General features: G+C 43.5%; 1 protein-coding gene across 1 annotated transcript in view; it reads right to left on the reverse strand.

The window, feature by feature from the left end:
- DYNC1I1 (dynein cytoplasmic 1 intermediate chain 1) overlaps positions 1-14,429 on the reverse strand; it is a gene marked incomplete at its 5' end in the record, with an annotated part of 174,393 nt that overhangs the window by 77,731 nt on the left and 82,233 nt on the right. The window contains 3 exons of the mRNA XM_026072651.1: positions 3,597-3,696; positions 4,876-5,038; positions 13,934-14,023. Coding sequence (XP_025928436.1) covers positions 3,597-3,696; positions 4,876-5,038; positions 13,934-14,023 — 353 coding nt within the window. The remainder of the gene's footprint in view (positions 1-3,596; positions 3,697-4,875; positions 5,039-13,933; positions 14,024-14,429) is intronic.

A 14,429-nucleotide genomic window follows, 5' to 3' on the forward strand; every position in this document is an offset into this window, starting at 1 on the left:
TCCTTCCTACTTCAGGTACATTTTTATGGATAATACATCACAGAGGTGACTATTTTTCTATTAAAGCTCATCATCCCAAATAAGATCTAGGTCCTGGACCCTGCCCCATGTTGGGGGGAACCCAGCAACAACATATGGCTGCCTTAGCTGCCTCTCTCACTTTCTGAAAAAAAGGAAAAAAAGAGGCTCTGACTGGGTTGCACCTACATCCTGGCAGATGCTGGCTGCTGGCCCAGCTTGTAAGGGCAATTTAGCATCCAAAGCATTTGTACGGGATTTAGAGCATGCACTAGACCCACTACCCTTCTGCCTCCCCAAGAACGGAGAGAGCTGACGGTGCCTTGACCCCACAGCTGAGGGCTGCTGGCACAGCCTCTGCAGCAGCCTGTCCTCTGCCGCTCTCCCCCACCCTGCCAATCCTGCCCCCCTCTTCGGCTTCTCCCGGGACAGAGATTACAACTGCTTCTAAACAGCTGACTCAGCTAACTTCTCCTTTGAACCTTTTCATCCAATATTGGCCCAGGTTCAAGTAAACAGTGTGTGCAGCAGGCTTTTGTCAGCATATCGCACTCTGACTGCAGAGGTCGGGTACCTGGGACATGAGCAGCTGAGCCAGCATGCTTGCAGGTCTGTTCCCGGGGCAAGTAGAGGCAACAGCCTCTTCCACCAGCACAGCTGCACTCAGGCAGGACATGAGATCAGGTCTGAAGTGCCTGTTTACAGGCACTTTGGGGTTGGTTCACGCTCCCAGAGAGGTTAGTGAGCATGTTCTAGTTGGCAGGGTGTCTGGCCATAAGCAAACGCTGCCCCGAACCTTGCTGGTCTAGGTGTACATTTTGCAATCGCAGTTGATGCATCAGACCGGAAATACAATTTCAAGGTTACTCAGATGCTGGGGTCATACCTAGCTGGGCAGCATCATTTTGAGGCTTTTGACCCTACAAAAACAAAGCCAGTTGCAGCACCATAAATTCATGCTACCACTACACAGTCTCTGCTTCCTTCAATCCACTGGCATTTACAGAATTTTTGGATTTCACTAGGTGCCTGGCTGTCCTGTGACTGCAGCTAAAAGCAGTATGGAAATATTGGTAGGTGAAACAGCATACCAGGTTGCTCTCTGAGAGTCAAGAGGGACTCAGCAGTATCTCTGAGACTGTAACCTTGCTGGCTTCAGATGAGCTACGTAACCTCACGGACAAAGCAAGGTGATCCCACTCTCTATGTTTACACTAAATCTATTGGGCATTTCCCTTAGATCCTTGATTAAGGATCTAAGCTTTTTTCCCTTTGCTCTGTAAAAGACTCAAGGGGCTAGCGGGTTAACTTTAATGGCATGAGTGATCCCACATGTTTGGGACCATATTGTACATGTGACTAGGGAACAGAATAATTTGTTTAATCAATGCATCAAGGTCCTTTGTTTGATTAAGCTTCTATTTGCCTCCAGGATGTTTTGCAGCAACAGTTTATCACGAAAAATTGAGCAATGTGTTCTGCAGTTCCCATGAGTATTCAAGTTATCCTTTGGCATACTGGACACTGCAGTGTCCCAGAGTGCATGTGAGAAGCAGAGCTTGAGTTAAGTGAAATACCTCTGTCCAGCTCCAGTTTCTACTGCCTTAAACACCTTGACGCAGGCAAGAGAGGCCACAGTGCCTCCTCGCCAGCTGGCATGGGGTGGCGCAGAGAAGCCCGGCTGGGGTGCCAGGGAGCCGCGCGCGAGGAGTTAACGGAGGGGAAGGCAGGAGGGGCCACCCTGCAACAAAGAGGTGGGAAGCAGAACTAGCCTGTGTGCCCCAGGGGTTGAGCAATTACATTTGGCAGTGCTCTTCTGAGGCGGCTTTTTTTCTTGCTGCCCTGGGAATACAGTAAGAGCTGCCTGTTAGGAAAATATCAGATAAGAATTCCATGTAATTTCCAGCCCCTGAACAAGTGAACAACCTAAGATAAGTGTTTCCTCAGGCTTATGTTTGATTTCTGTGGAAATCCATATGTGCTTAAAGGCCACCCACGTCACACCAGTGGATACCTGTTAAGCTGATATTTTGTATGAAAGCAAAGGGATAAATTCTTCATTTCATACATGGGGTGTGAGTATAAAAGAAGCCTCTCTGCACATGCAGAAGAGGTTGCAGCTGGCTGCTGTGCACACACCTACAGTCTGGGTGGGTCAGACAGGCCAGCACAGCCACCAGCTACGCTCACCAGCCCCTCAAACTCCTCTCTTCCCCGCTGCTTATACTATGTCTTTCTTGCAATCGGCTGCCATCTGACCGAGAAGGACCTGGAGGGGTGGGAGTAGCCCCACCACCGGGAGAGCAGGATGGCAGCAGGACTCACTGTGCCCCTTATCTAACTCTGTCTCTTCCCAGCCCTCAGGCACAATTCACCTACTTAAACACATGCCGCGTCCACACTCACATCTACCATGGCACAGCACAGCATGCAGCATAGAAAGAGCAGCTACTTCTAAGATTATGCTAAGCTAAGCTCACTCTTAGCAGTGTGCTAAGCTACACCTATCGAGTCTTTGCTGCCCGCACCAGGCTGCACCAGGGCTCTGGACCCACCAGGATATGTCTGAGGCTGGTGCCGGGGCAAGCTCGGCAGACTGGCTTGCTTTCCTGTTTTTCAAGTCTAGGTCCTCCTGGGGCAGACTCACTATATCCATGTTGTGGACCTTGCAGCAGAGTCTCCTTGGATTCCTTGCCAAGGACATTTAACTGGTTTGCTCCAGGCTGGGACCTAGGAAGAAACTAATATGGATGAAGTACAGAGAATGAGGGGGATGGAGYGAAACTGGGACCGAATGAATTTGACAGGACCTGTAGTGATATGTCCATACTAATTCCAGTTCTCCACTGGAATAACTAATTCACCTGGTTTCTGGACCCTGCTGATGTGGCCATAATGGTTTTGGGAAGCTTAGGCAGTTCTGCAGTAAGTTTTACATTGAAATATGACAATGGTTTGCATTGTACAGAAATTGGACACGTTCCAGGCATGTTACTTCAGCCTGTTCCCTGGCCAGCTGCAGTCTCCTCTTTCCTAGGTTTGAGGAGAGGGTCCAGCATCTTTAGAAAAATTCCTTTTCAACCTGGGTTGTTCAGATACTTCCACATTTTGAGTTCTAGTACATCAAAAAATTAAATTTTATTACTCATTGTTTTTATTTTTGTATATCATTCTGTATAATTGTTTATTAAATAAATTGTTAAAAATTCAGTTGTTTTAATTATTTTTAATTGGCTTAATTGTAAACCTTTTGTCCTAAAAACAATTTCATGTGCTGAAGGAGTTATTGGAGGAGGCAGGAAAAGTGGAGATTCTCGCCTCTCGGAGGGTTTGTTAACATGTAGTTTTAATATAAAGTCCTGGTTTTGAAGATCAAGTAACATATACAAACAAAAGACAGCTTCATTATTGCCCACTACTCTTCATTACAGAGAAACATGCATTCACTCAGTGCCCTCCTGTTAGCTAAGAAATAACATCTTAGTCTACATAACAAAGTGCAAATGAGCCCGTCCATATTTTTCTATACAGAAGCTGGAAGTAACATAGCAACACAGCTCCTCGCGTTACACCCTTACCTGAAGAGACCAGTCCATACAGGTGACTACACGATGCTTCGACCAGTGCTCATCATAAAACTGACGATTAAAGGAAAGGTTGGCTCCTGCCTGAACATCTCTATATGGAGTTAAACAACAAAGTTATACTTTTAAAACAACGAGGATTCAAATGCAGTGACAACCAATGTAAAGGTTTCTGGCTACTCTTTCTCAAATCCCTGCCCAGCCAGGGAAGTTTGCCACCTTGACTGAATTCCTCTGATTGACTTTCTTGCTGGGGTAAYGATTTTGCATCAAGGAACAAATTTTAAGTGTTTCAGGAAAACAGAGTTTTTAATTTCTCACTGCCTTCCTGAATCTTTTCTGGCTGACTTTTCCAGAACGCCCTGGGACACCCCTGTCACCTGAAACCTGGCCCTGGCATTCAGCTCCCCCTTTCCCACATCTTCAAATCCAGCCTATATCCAAATCTCCCTTATTTTTTCCTCCTGAACTGATGAAGTCAGAGCACCTCCAACCCAACCACGCGGATGGCTGGTGCTTTCCGGCACCGTTCAGATCGGCTGAAGTTCAGTGCTGGCCGGCTGCCGGCACAGCACCCAGGGGTGAGGTGCCAGAGCGAGCTCCAGCAGCACAAGTGCCCCCCAGCCACTGCTTTGCCGCGAGGCTTCGGCGGATACACGGCTGCTGAAACCTCAGCACTTCCTCTCATACTAACGAGTACTCCCCCATCACTTGCTGAATGTGCAACCTGTCACCCCTCATCTTATGTGCTGAGATTGCAAACACTTTGAGAGATCATCATTTTCATCCTTGTCTATATAGTGCGTAGCACAGGAGGACTGATCATGGACCTGAGGCAATACTATAACATAAACCACAGTAATTTGAATTTGTAAAAATATCGTGATATAAACACACAGACATACACTGCTGGAACAAACACATACACATATACACATACCTGTGCACGTGCACACACACAGACAAATATATATTCATATATTTCAATTATTAATATTTTTCTTCTGAATTTGAAATTTCACCAGAACATTGAACCAAAATATTAAACCATCTGCATAATAATTTAAAGGAAAAAACTCAGAGCAACAAAGCATGAAGCTATTTTACAAAATAATTTAGGATAACAAAGTGACACAGGCCTTCAAGAGGAGGCTTTAACCTTTTCTTAATTATAAAAAAAGTTTTGGTTAGTTTCAAAATTAAGTTTTCCTAGCATGGGAATTTGTTCTTAAAGATTATTTTACAAAAGCCAAAAAAAACCCCAAAAACTGACCCATCTTTCTCTTCTACATCTCTGCCACTGTAGTCGAAGAATATGTCTGAATCTTCAGCCAAAGCTCGCTCAATTACACGTATCGTCCGGTCAAAAAATATCAGGAATTCTTCCGAATGGAGAACTTGCTGTTTTTCTTCTTCTGTCAGTTCTCTAGGAGGAGCTTGGAAAATGAAAAGATATAGTTAAAAAAGTATGACATTTTACCCCTTTCCAAATGAATCAACATCTTTAGCAAGAGTTTCTTTTGACATGAAAGCTTGCTGTAGTACTGACAGGACAAAAACCAAAGCTTTGCTTTTACAATCAGGACTAAGAATTTTTTAATATATCTAAATATACTCCTGTATATTCCTACTTACATAGAGGAGATCCTATATCTTATATATTTATTATTCTGAAATGGAAAATACTTAAAATGCAGAATTAAATAAACCCAGTGTTCCTATTTCAGGAAATAGTTCTGACTGACATTTAGGCAATACCTAACTTGAAAACGTAGAACACTTATATAACAGGGGACCTGTTTAAAAGCAGATAACTTTTAAAAAAATGCCTATGATAAAATAATCTTCTTAACTTATACTACAGTTCTTTGTATGAAAGGGCTCCCAGATGCTGCCTCACATAATCTCTCCCTCCGCTTCATCCAATTTCTTGGCGTCACGGGCAAATTTTGTCTTTGTTTTAGAGCTTGTGTGAGCAAACGGAGTAAATAGCCAATGGTCCCCTCTCAGGGAGCAGAAGCGAAAGCCCCACAAAAAGCCAGCGCTTTACTCCTGGCAGGGGAATGCCACGAGGCCGAGTGGCAGCGGCAGCGGCACGGCCCCCGCGGTCGCTGCCCACCCCTACCGCCTCCTCCGCCCGCAGCGCGCCTCCAGGACGGGCCGCGTTCGGAAAGCGCCGCCTCCACAGGATGCACCAGGGTCGCTGCTCCAGCGGTGCGACGAGCTGGTAGTACACTGCAACTAAAATGCGAGCATCGCAGGGGACGGAAACTGGGGCATCGTTATTACTATACATCCATCATGCCTTTGCCCACGTGTGATTTTAAATAATCATTATTCTAGTTATATTTCATATTTACTCATATTTCAGAAAACACCATCAGTATCTTTAAAGTTATGCCACACTAACCTTGCAACTATGTTAAATTCACAGCTTGAAAAGCCCTATTGACATCGCAGGAATTACGCTAACAGGGAATTTTGTTCCAAATTTATAATTAGACATACAAACAATGCATCATAAACAGACAGACAGGTTTATTGCAAAATTACGGAGACCTGTACTTACAGTTTAATTGTCAATCAAACGTCTCCAGTATTGGGCCTTCTACTACAGATTTGAGATTTTTACTTTTGAAAATGACCTTGCAGTCTTTCTATGCCACATTGGGTAAAAATAGCATCAGCCAAAAAAGATAATTCAGCATTGTGCCTCTGAGAACACCCAAGAATATATTAAAGTTTAACTCCAAACCGTGTCATATCTTAATGCCTAATGAAATGCAGAGTGGCACAGTTTAAAGTTGCAGTTTAAAATTATTTTCCAGTCACTGTGCTATGCCGCACCGGCTGCTTCTTTCAGATATCAGAACGATGCAGCACCATCTGATTTTCCTGTGGTTTACACTAGACTTTGGAGCAGAGGCAGGAACGCACGTTTGCCGTCTAGCACCCATGTCCAATTTTACCACGCACCCAGGGGCGAGGAGAGATTCAAAGCTCAGCAACAGGCAGGAGCATTTGTCTGGCCAGCATTACTGCAGTACTTGGCTCCCCCAATTTTCAGGTTACTTACTTTTAGGGTGCTCCCTGTGGTAGGGAGAGGCTGTTATCACCTTGCATAGATTTGCCTAAACCAGTCAAAGCTTTAGCTCTAAAAGACAAAATCTCTGCACCACACCTGGTCTGAATATAGAGGGTAGGAAAAATGCAAAGGATGGAGGCCCAATTTGGGCCTCAGGAGATGAAGCAGCTAAGAAGTTGGAAACTTTAGCCTTTGATGATCTCCTATGGTCCTGGCCCTATGCCTCCTACCTCTGGGTTAGTGGTCCCTGTGGAGCTCCACACATCCAGAGAACATCTACATCCCCCTGCACGGCCCCACTGTGTTGCAGAGCAACAATTACCAAGGCAGGAGCACAATTTGCCTCTAAGTGCTTTAGACAGAAGCAACGCATGTGAAAAAAAAAAGAATGACTAGCAAAAAGTACAGGTTGACCTATTGCAGCATCCACTACTGAATAGTAATTGGCACTAAGTGAACTCATCTGGCAAGGAAGCCTGTAATGAGGCAACATCCCACTGTCACCACTAAAGCATCGCTTTCCGAGAACCAAAGACAACAAGCATGACAATGCAGCAAAACAGCATAAAAGGGGAGAAAATAGCTGCAAAGGCAACTGGAAAACTCATTTTAAACTGCTCCAAATGGTAAAAATTATTTGCTAAATCAAATCCTCTCTGCAGCTTGGAAATATAAATTTATTACTTGGGCATTCGCCAACTATAACTGGCAAAGAAAATACAACCAAAAATCAATAGAAGAGGGAAAGGCAAAAAATAAACAGCTTGGGAGCTCTGGAGGGTTCACAAGCAATGGAGACACAAATGATTGCAGCTCTACCTCAGCAAAATCTCTCTTGCAGTTAGCAACGATCTGTGGGAGGCCAGCAGTCTATTAAACCCTCCTTGGCATCAGAAACACCTTGGCTAAAGTTTGTAGGGCATAAATCAGCTTACCTCATTCATCTGACTGACACACCAGATGCCCCCTGGCGATACTAAGCTTCATATTTTAAACTTATTTTCTTCTTTCATTCGGCTGCCTCTGAAGTTTTATTTGAGGCAATCTCTTCTTACAAGAATGTTAACATCATTACTTTTCCCAGTGTAAAACATTTCTGTAACTACTGCAAATACATGAAGTATAAGCAAAAAAACAAAACAGACAAGCTTGTTCTTTCAAATATGAAGATTTTCTAACCATTTATCTTTCAGAGCCACCTCCATTTTCCCCTTGTTCTTTTTCCCTTTCTGTCCATTACCTTGAATAAAATAAAAAGACTCTATGCAATTTTCTGCAATATTTCTTCCTATCTGGAAGCTTACAGTTACTTTGATCTCAGCTTTCAACAGACACAGACTCTACAGACACTCTTCAAGGAAAACTAGGAGAAACATAAGTAGCTGAACAAAGTGGTTTTTTTTTGTTTTGTTACAGAGACCTATGTGATGTGACAATATCTTCAGATGTTCTATTTAAGAATACAGTATTTGGCTTCAAATATGTGCTTTACCTGGAATAAAAAACAAACAAACCACGTCTAACCTTCCACGTCTAACAAAACCTAACATGATGCTTGGCTTACCCATGCTACAAGCTATGTGCTTATTTCCTCAAATGAACATAAAACGAAAGCTACAGAAAAGTAAGACTTTGCTCTTGCTTATACACCGCAGCTTTGTAATGAGCTATCGTGTCTGCATTCTGCTTCATGGCCGGAGGAGTAAGACCTGCTGAACTGCTCCCCGGCCCTGCACAGCTAGCTGCTCACACATCCTCCAGGTGCCTGGTTAGGCAGCAAAGGGACCCACGCTGCAGCCTCCATGCGACCGCTGAGCCCTGCCTGCTCGTAGCAGGGCCACTGGGAAGCCAATGTAACCAGGGACTCACCGTAACTCAGCCCGTAGCCCCGAGCACACTCGTCCTGGTGTCTCTGGAGTTACGAGGTCAACAACATATATCACAGAAGCTTTGTACACAGTTTAATGTATAATATTACACAAAATAAAATAGAATTTACATTTAAAATTAAAATACTGTACAGTTATATATGCACAGAGGACACTGCAGAGGAAGAACATCTGAGGTGTTTCCGAAATGAAAGATATTCTACACTTTTGCATGATCAAAGAGGTCTAGAATAAGTAACAAAACCTCACCATGACATGAAGACAACAGATTTATTCAACCCTTATTTATGAAAAATAAGGGCATTTTATTATTTTACAAGTGATTTAACATGATCCTCAGAAATATCATCTTTCACATCAGGTCCTTAGCCCACAAATTTCCTTGGACAAAACAGAAAAAAAATACTTTGATCTAAAAAAAAAGTCCATGGACAGTTAATAACTAGAGATAAAAAATGCTTCAGTCTTGTCCTTATCTGACACAAGACTGTAGTAAATGTAATGTAATACAAATAATTGTGATGACAGTACAGGATTAAGTCTACGAATATTTAAATACTAGGATTCAAGTCTTCTCCTGAGGGAGTCAAAAAGATATTTAACAAACAGAGAAAGACCCATATTTAAATAAGTATAATAAGTATAATAGAGTATAAAAATATTCTCCCAGAACTTAAGCAATTGTACAAAACTGACAAAGTAAGTGAAGTACATTAAAGGCAAAAAAGAAAAAACAGAAATAATAAATGAATGAAAGAATGAACAAACTAATAAAAACAATAAAGCAGGAAGCAGCCTTGTTATGAGCACAGAGATATAATGAGAGGCAGAAKGAGATTAGTATAAACCTTTTAAGAGTGGTATTATTTCTTTTAGTGTGCATTTAAAATCATGTAAACCTCAGATGTGCTGACTACTGAGTACAGTAGAAATGGCTGCGTGAGAACAGCAAGGTGCTGAGCCGCCCTCAGCAGCTCTGGTCCCTGTACCCTGACAGCCTGTGATCCTCTTGCTTTTCTTGCACTTCTCACTTTCATGTCAATCTTGATATATGCCATACGCTTGCATATCTTGGTTGTGYTGGGTTTAAAATGCAAGTCCCTGCATGACACAATTGCTAGACATAGAAATGGAGATTTTGAAGTGCATTTAGGAGGATTCAGTGCCTTAAATGCAAGCTCTGCAAGGCAGGGGCTATTTTCCCTAGGCGGACACCCCGCAGCAGATACAGCTTCTCTAATGGGGGCTGAAGGAACATCCCCGGAGTATGGCTAAACTGCGGTGACAGGATATATTGGCACATCTGAGCTAACTTTGGTCCAGGCAGCTGTGGTATCAACAGCCATGAAACTGTGGCATTACAGATTCTCTGGCAAATACACATAAGATCGCAGGGGCAAACCCGGCAACCTGTTTTGTTGCAGCTTCACACAGCTGTCGCGGCTTTGTTGCGGCATTACTGATCCTTGAGCTGGCTCGAGCTCTGCTCTCTGCCCCCACAGCCTGCACAGCACACAGGTCCAGGGCGAGAGGTGGGTGCCCAGCTCTTTAAAGCTGTGGAGCCCAGGCGGCCTCATCACAGCCTTTTATGCAAGTTTCTGTGGATATAGCTACAGCTTTACGTAAATGCAGATCGGGGCCCACTTTCAAGACCCAGTCCATCCTGCTGTTCATGTGGTTTGCCCTGACACAAAGAGGTGCCTTAGTTGGAGCTCCAGAGCTCTCTGGCGGTGGAAAGCCCCATCCCACTTGATGCCACAGTATGGGACCAACCACCTGTTTACGTGGTCAGGAGAGGCTGGGAAAAGCCAGGGCCGAGCCCAGTTAACCAGCAGATATCCCACGCTTGGCTCTTCCAAGCACAGCGTGGAGACCGTGGGTCCCACATACAGGTGACAACAGGCAACCACATGGAAGAAACAAACATGGGTCCCGAGGCTTAAAACTGCTCTTCAGTCAGGTCTTCACCACCCACTCCAGGAATAGTTTTGGGGGCTAGAGCTGCTGCTCTGCCCTTAGTGCTTCGTGGGTGCCAAAGTGCTGCAAGAGGTGCTGTGCCAGGCAGGCTGCTGCATTGCAGGTGCACTTTGTGCTCTGTGGTGACTTTGAGACCAGTCCAACACAAGGTTCACAGCCTGCAAAAGGCTGTGCCTGCTGAATAAGCTCACCAAACCCAGCAGTGCAACTCTGGGGTATGTGGGAGGAAAACAAGGAAATTAAGCATGCAATAAATGTCTGTAGAATTAAATTGGAATATCTATAAACCATGGAGAAAAAAAAAATCACATTTCCTCTTAAAATACCATTATAAAAATAGAGCAATCCTGTCCTGTTGGCTTTGGGGAGAGGGAGACTGAACAGGCTGGATCCAGTCTTTATTCTTCATACTGACCTATTTTTGAGTTATACTCATGAAAAAATTGTCTGCCTCTCTCTCCCCACACTTCTCTCTCCCATGTTTTTTTTTTACACTCCTATAACTCAAAAAAGACCAAGCTGATTTTTTTTAATCTGTTAAAAAATGTGCTCCCTGAGCTGAAACCAAATTTCAGCCCAGAGCAAATTTTTATGGCTGGGTTATAAATCCCTGAAAAACAGGATTCATAATGGAAGTGCTGACACAGCCTTAACTACTATATAGCAGTGTGAATGGCGCCACTATAATATCTATTAGAGATTCTTTAAAAAGTTTGCAAAATATTGTCTTGCCTTGCAGAGAAAAAGAAGCCAGAGTACTTAATGCCAACATAAACATGCTTTTAACCCATTATGTGCTAATTTGCAGAAAAGCTATTAATTCTGAGTCGGCGCACAGAGTGCAGCACCGACAGGAAATGTTCTTCTAGACTCCTGTTGACTTGTAACATGGTTTTAATCACTTCCATGAAACACAAACGATGGCTTCAAACTCTGAATGTTGCTCAGAACATGAGAAGGGTGATTACAAAAGAGAGGCAAACAGGACTGTTGGCAAAAGGGCTAAAGCCAACAGGGAGAGAACGACACCAAACGATGAAAATGCGATTCCGTTCTCTGTCAATTTGGGGACAATTGCTTCATTTGATTCACAGCATTTAATGCCAGTCATTAGCACGCTGCTATTTTATCTATTTCACAACACATACTACAGGTCAAGTTCACTCTCTATCAGGAATGAATGCATTTTCTTCTTTCTTGAACCCAGTAAAGCATTAGCACCTTACAAAGCTGGTTCTGCTAAAACAAGCTGTGCCTTGCTTTTACATTCTGCAGTCTGTGTGTCAGAGAGACTAGGGCTAAACTAATCCAGTTGAGCTACTGCTCCTGTGAGGTCTGCTAGGCAAGGAAGGGAAGCACTTCCCCTAGACTAAACTACAACAAAGAAATAGGAGATGTTGGTGATGGCACTTGGTCAGCAAAGCACGTAAAAGGCTCTCATGAAAGCTCATGAAAAACTAAAATAAACTGGTTTAGGATTGTATTTAGGTTTTTTCTTCTTCTCTTCATACAAGAATGTCTGCTTTTTCCCCAGGTATAAATGCTAGCATTACTTTTATATGGAAATAAATGGGGAAGGGATCAATTGTAAGCTGAATATTATAGGAACATTCAGCAACTCAGGACAGTGCATAAGTGCAGTGATATCAATTTTTATGGCTTCTCTGTGTTAGGCCCAGTGACTGCTGGAGCCCATATCTAAGTTGACCCCACAGTTTTGGGAGAGAGGACCATTTTTAGGAAAAACTCAGTTTTCATTGCTGCTGCATCCCTCGCTCATGTCTTCAATTCTGCCATCGCTGCTTCTTGTGCTCAGCACAGAGCAGCAGTGACAGGGCCGCAGGAGAAGCAGCGGCCGGAGGAGTGGTAGTTGCGGAGGTCATGCCAGTGCAGCAGCAGGAGCAGCACCAAAGGAGGCAGCACCACGTTAGGGGCTTGTAGGGAATGGGGAGCGAGAGCCCTGTTCTGTGTGCCTACAAGGACCAAACGAACAACAGGCACCACAGCATTTAAGGCACAGGCGATTTCTATGATGATCTATTTCCACAATGATTTCTATGATGAAGGAAAAAAGATCAATTTCTAATCAGAACAGTATGGCTAGTATTGGAACTCACTTCAGCGTATGAGGATAGCGGATGTGGTCACAACTCAGCAGACTCAGATTTTTCTGGCATTGACGTAAATCATGCCAGGCTCCCTTAGATGAGAAAGGAGCAGCATCCACTGCTGAATCCACAGATAATGCTTTCATGGACTTGTCGGTGAAATGACTCCATATTTTTCCCATAGTGAAACTATGTTGTGAAAAGCAAGTCAAAGCCACGGAATTATTCTGATAATGATCACGGCAGCAGGAAGTGACTGAGGCCCTACCTGAGGAGGTAAGTTACCTTTCAAGAGGGTAAAAAGCATTGTTAGTAATCCTGGCAATACAGAGCTAAGAAATACTGGATGAGAAACGCATTTCCTCTCACATTGGAGTTGCTGATATTTCAGCTTTATTCCCCCATTTCACACAGAAGTGAATGCTGACTGGTCAAAGTGATACACCAGAATAGCCAATAACCTAGTAAATTCCCAAAGATGAGGAAGATCAAAATTCATATCCCTGTTCTAATTTTGAAAACTAGAACTGAGAGAAGTAAATGAGACGCACCCAGAATATCTAGTGCTTTCAATGCTTCACATTCTCACCTGACATGCACCAGCTTGACATAAGTCCCATATCTGCACCAGAAAGAGCTAGAAGCCTGAATCTTTGTCTCTCATAACACATGAGACTGTCTCAATCCAGAGAAATGGAAAAAAGGACTAGAACTGCCTGGCTTCAGTTTTGACCTTAAATTCCCTGGTGGGGGCTTCCACAAAAGGTTTTGATTTTGACAGCCTACATTTTCCAGTGAAATGGTTTTCTGCTGGAAGATTCCTAACCACCGCTAGGTTTAAGTCTGCCCTTCTCAAACAGACCGACAGCTATGGGCTCTAAGTACCTTTGAAGATCAACCAACTTTATGGTGCTGCTGGAATGCTTGGCATTCACATTTTAAATCTTTCACTTAACTAGGCCATTTAAGCCTGAGGACAAGTAAGCACCAGTCCTGGAATCCAAGAATCCCTACTCTGGTCCCCAAATTACAAGGCCATGTTCCTTCTTCTAGACAGCCAAACTCCTGTGCCTTTCACAAGCTTCTCAGGCCTACTGGCTGGGTCACTGGGATACAGTTTGCTGCTTTTATGCCATTCATGTAGATCAGTAGAACTTGTGATTCTTTCCATTTTTCACTGTTCTCAATAATGGAATCTACTTATGAGAACAACTACTTACAGGACTGAGTCCTTTAAAACTGTAACAAAATCCTTTTTATTTTTTAAAGTACCTTCTTTCACTTCCTGCTTCTGGTCTTGATTTTCCATCTCCAAGTCATCCTGTGCTTTTGGTTCCACCATCTCTTCATCATCTTCATCCTCTAAAAAAAGAAATAAAGAGTTGTGAGATTCTCCTCTTTAAGGGGAAGGGAAATAGTGTACCATCTTTACAGTTATAATCTGGTAGTAAAGACAGGTGGAACAAAGTTAACGACAAACGAAAATGTCTACATTTATACTCAAAATGTACCTCTCAGAAATTACCCCCAGACTGCAAGATAATATACTAACACAGGGCACCGGCCACTTGTGCTCCCTGTGGCAACTTCCCATCTCAGATGTCATCTGATTGTCTCCCTGACCTTGGAGATGACTTCTTGGATGGCATAAGAACAGATGCAAACATGTTTCAGCCTGGCAGCAATTCCACAGTTAGGACACCTGTTATCCAGACACCTCATTTCCAATTCAATTCTCACCAGATTAATTTGTCTTTTGACCTACAGG

The sequence above is a fragment of the Apteryx rowi genome, unplaced genomic scaffold (assembly GCF_003343035.1).
Source record: "Apteryx rowi isolate R43461 unplaced genomic scaffold, aptRow1 scaffold_346, whole genome shotgun sequence".
NCBI lineage: Eukaryota > Metazoa > Chordata > Aves > Apterygiformes > Apterygidae > Apteryx > Apteryx rowi.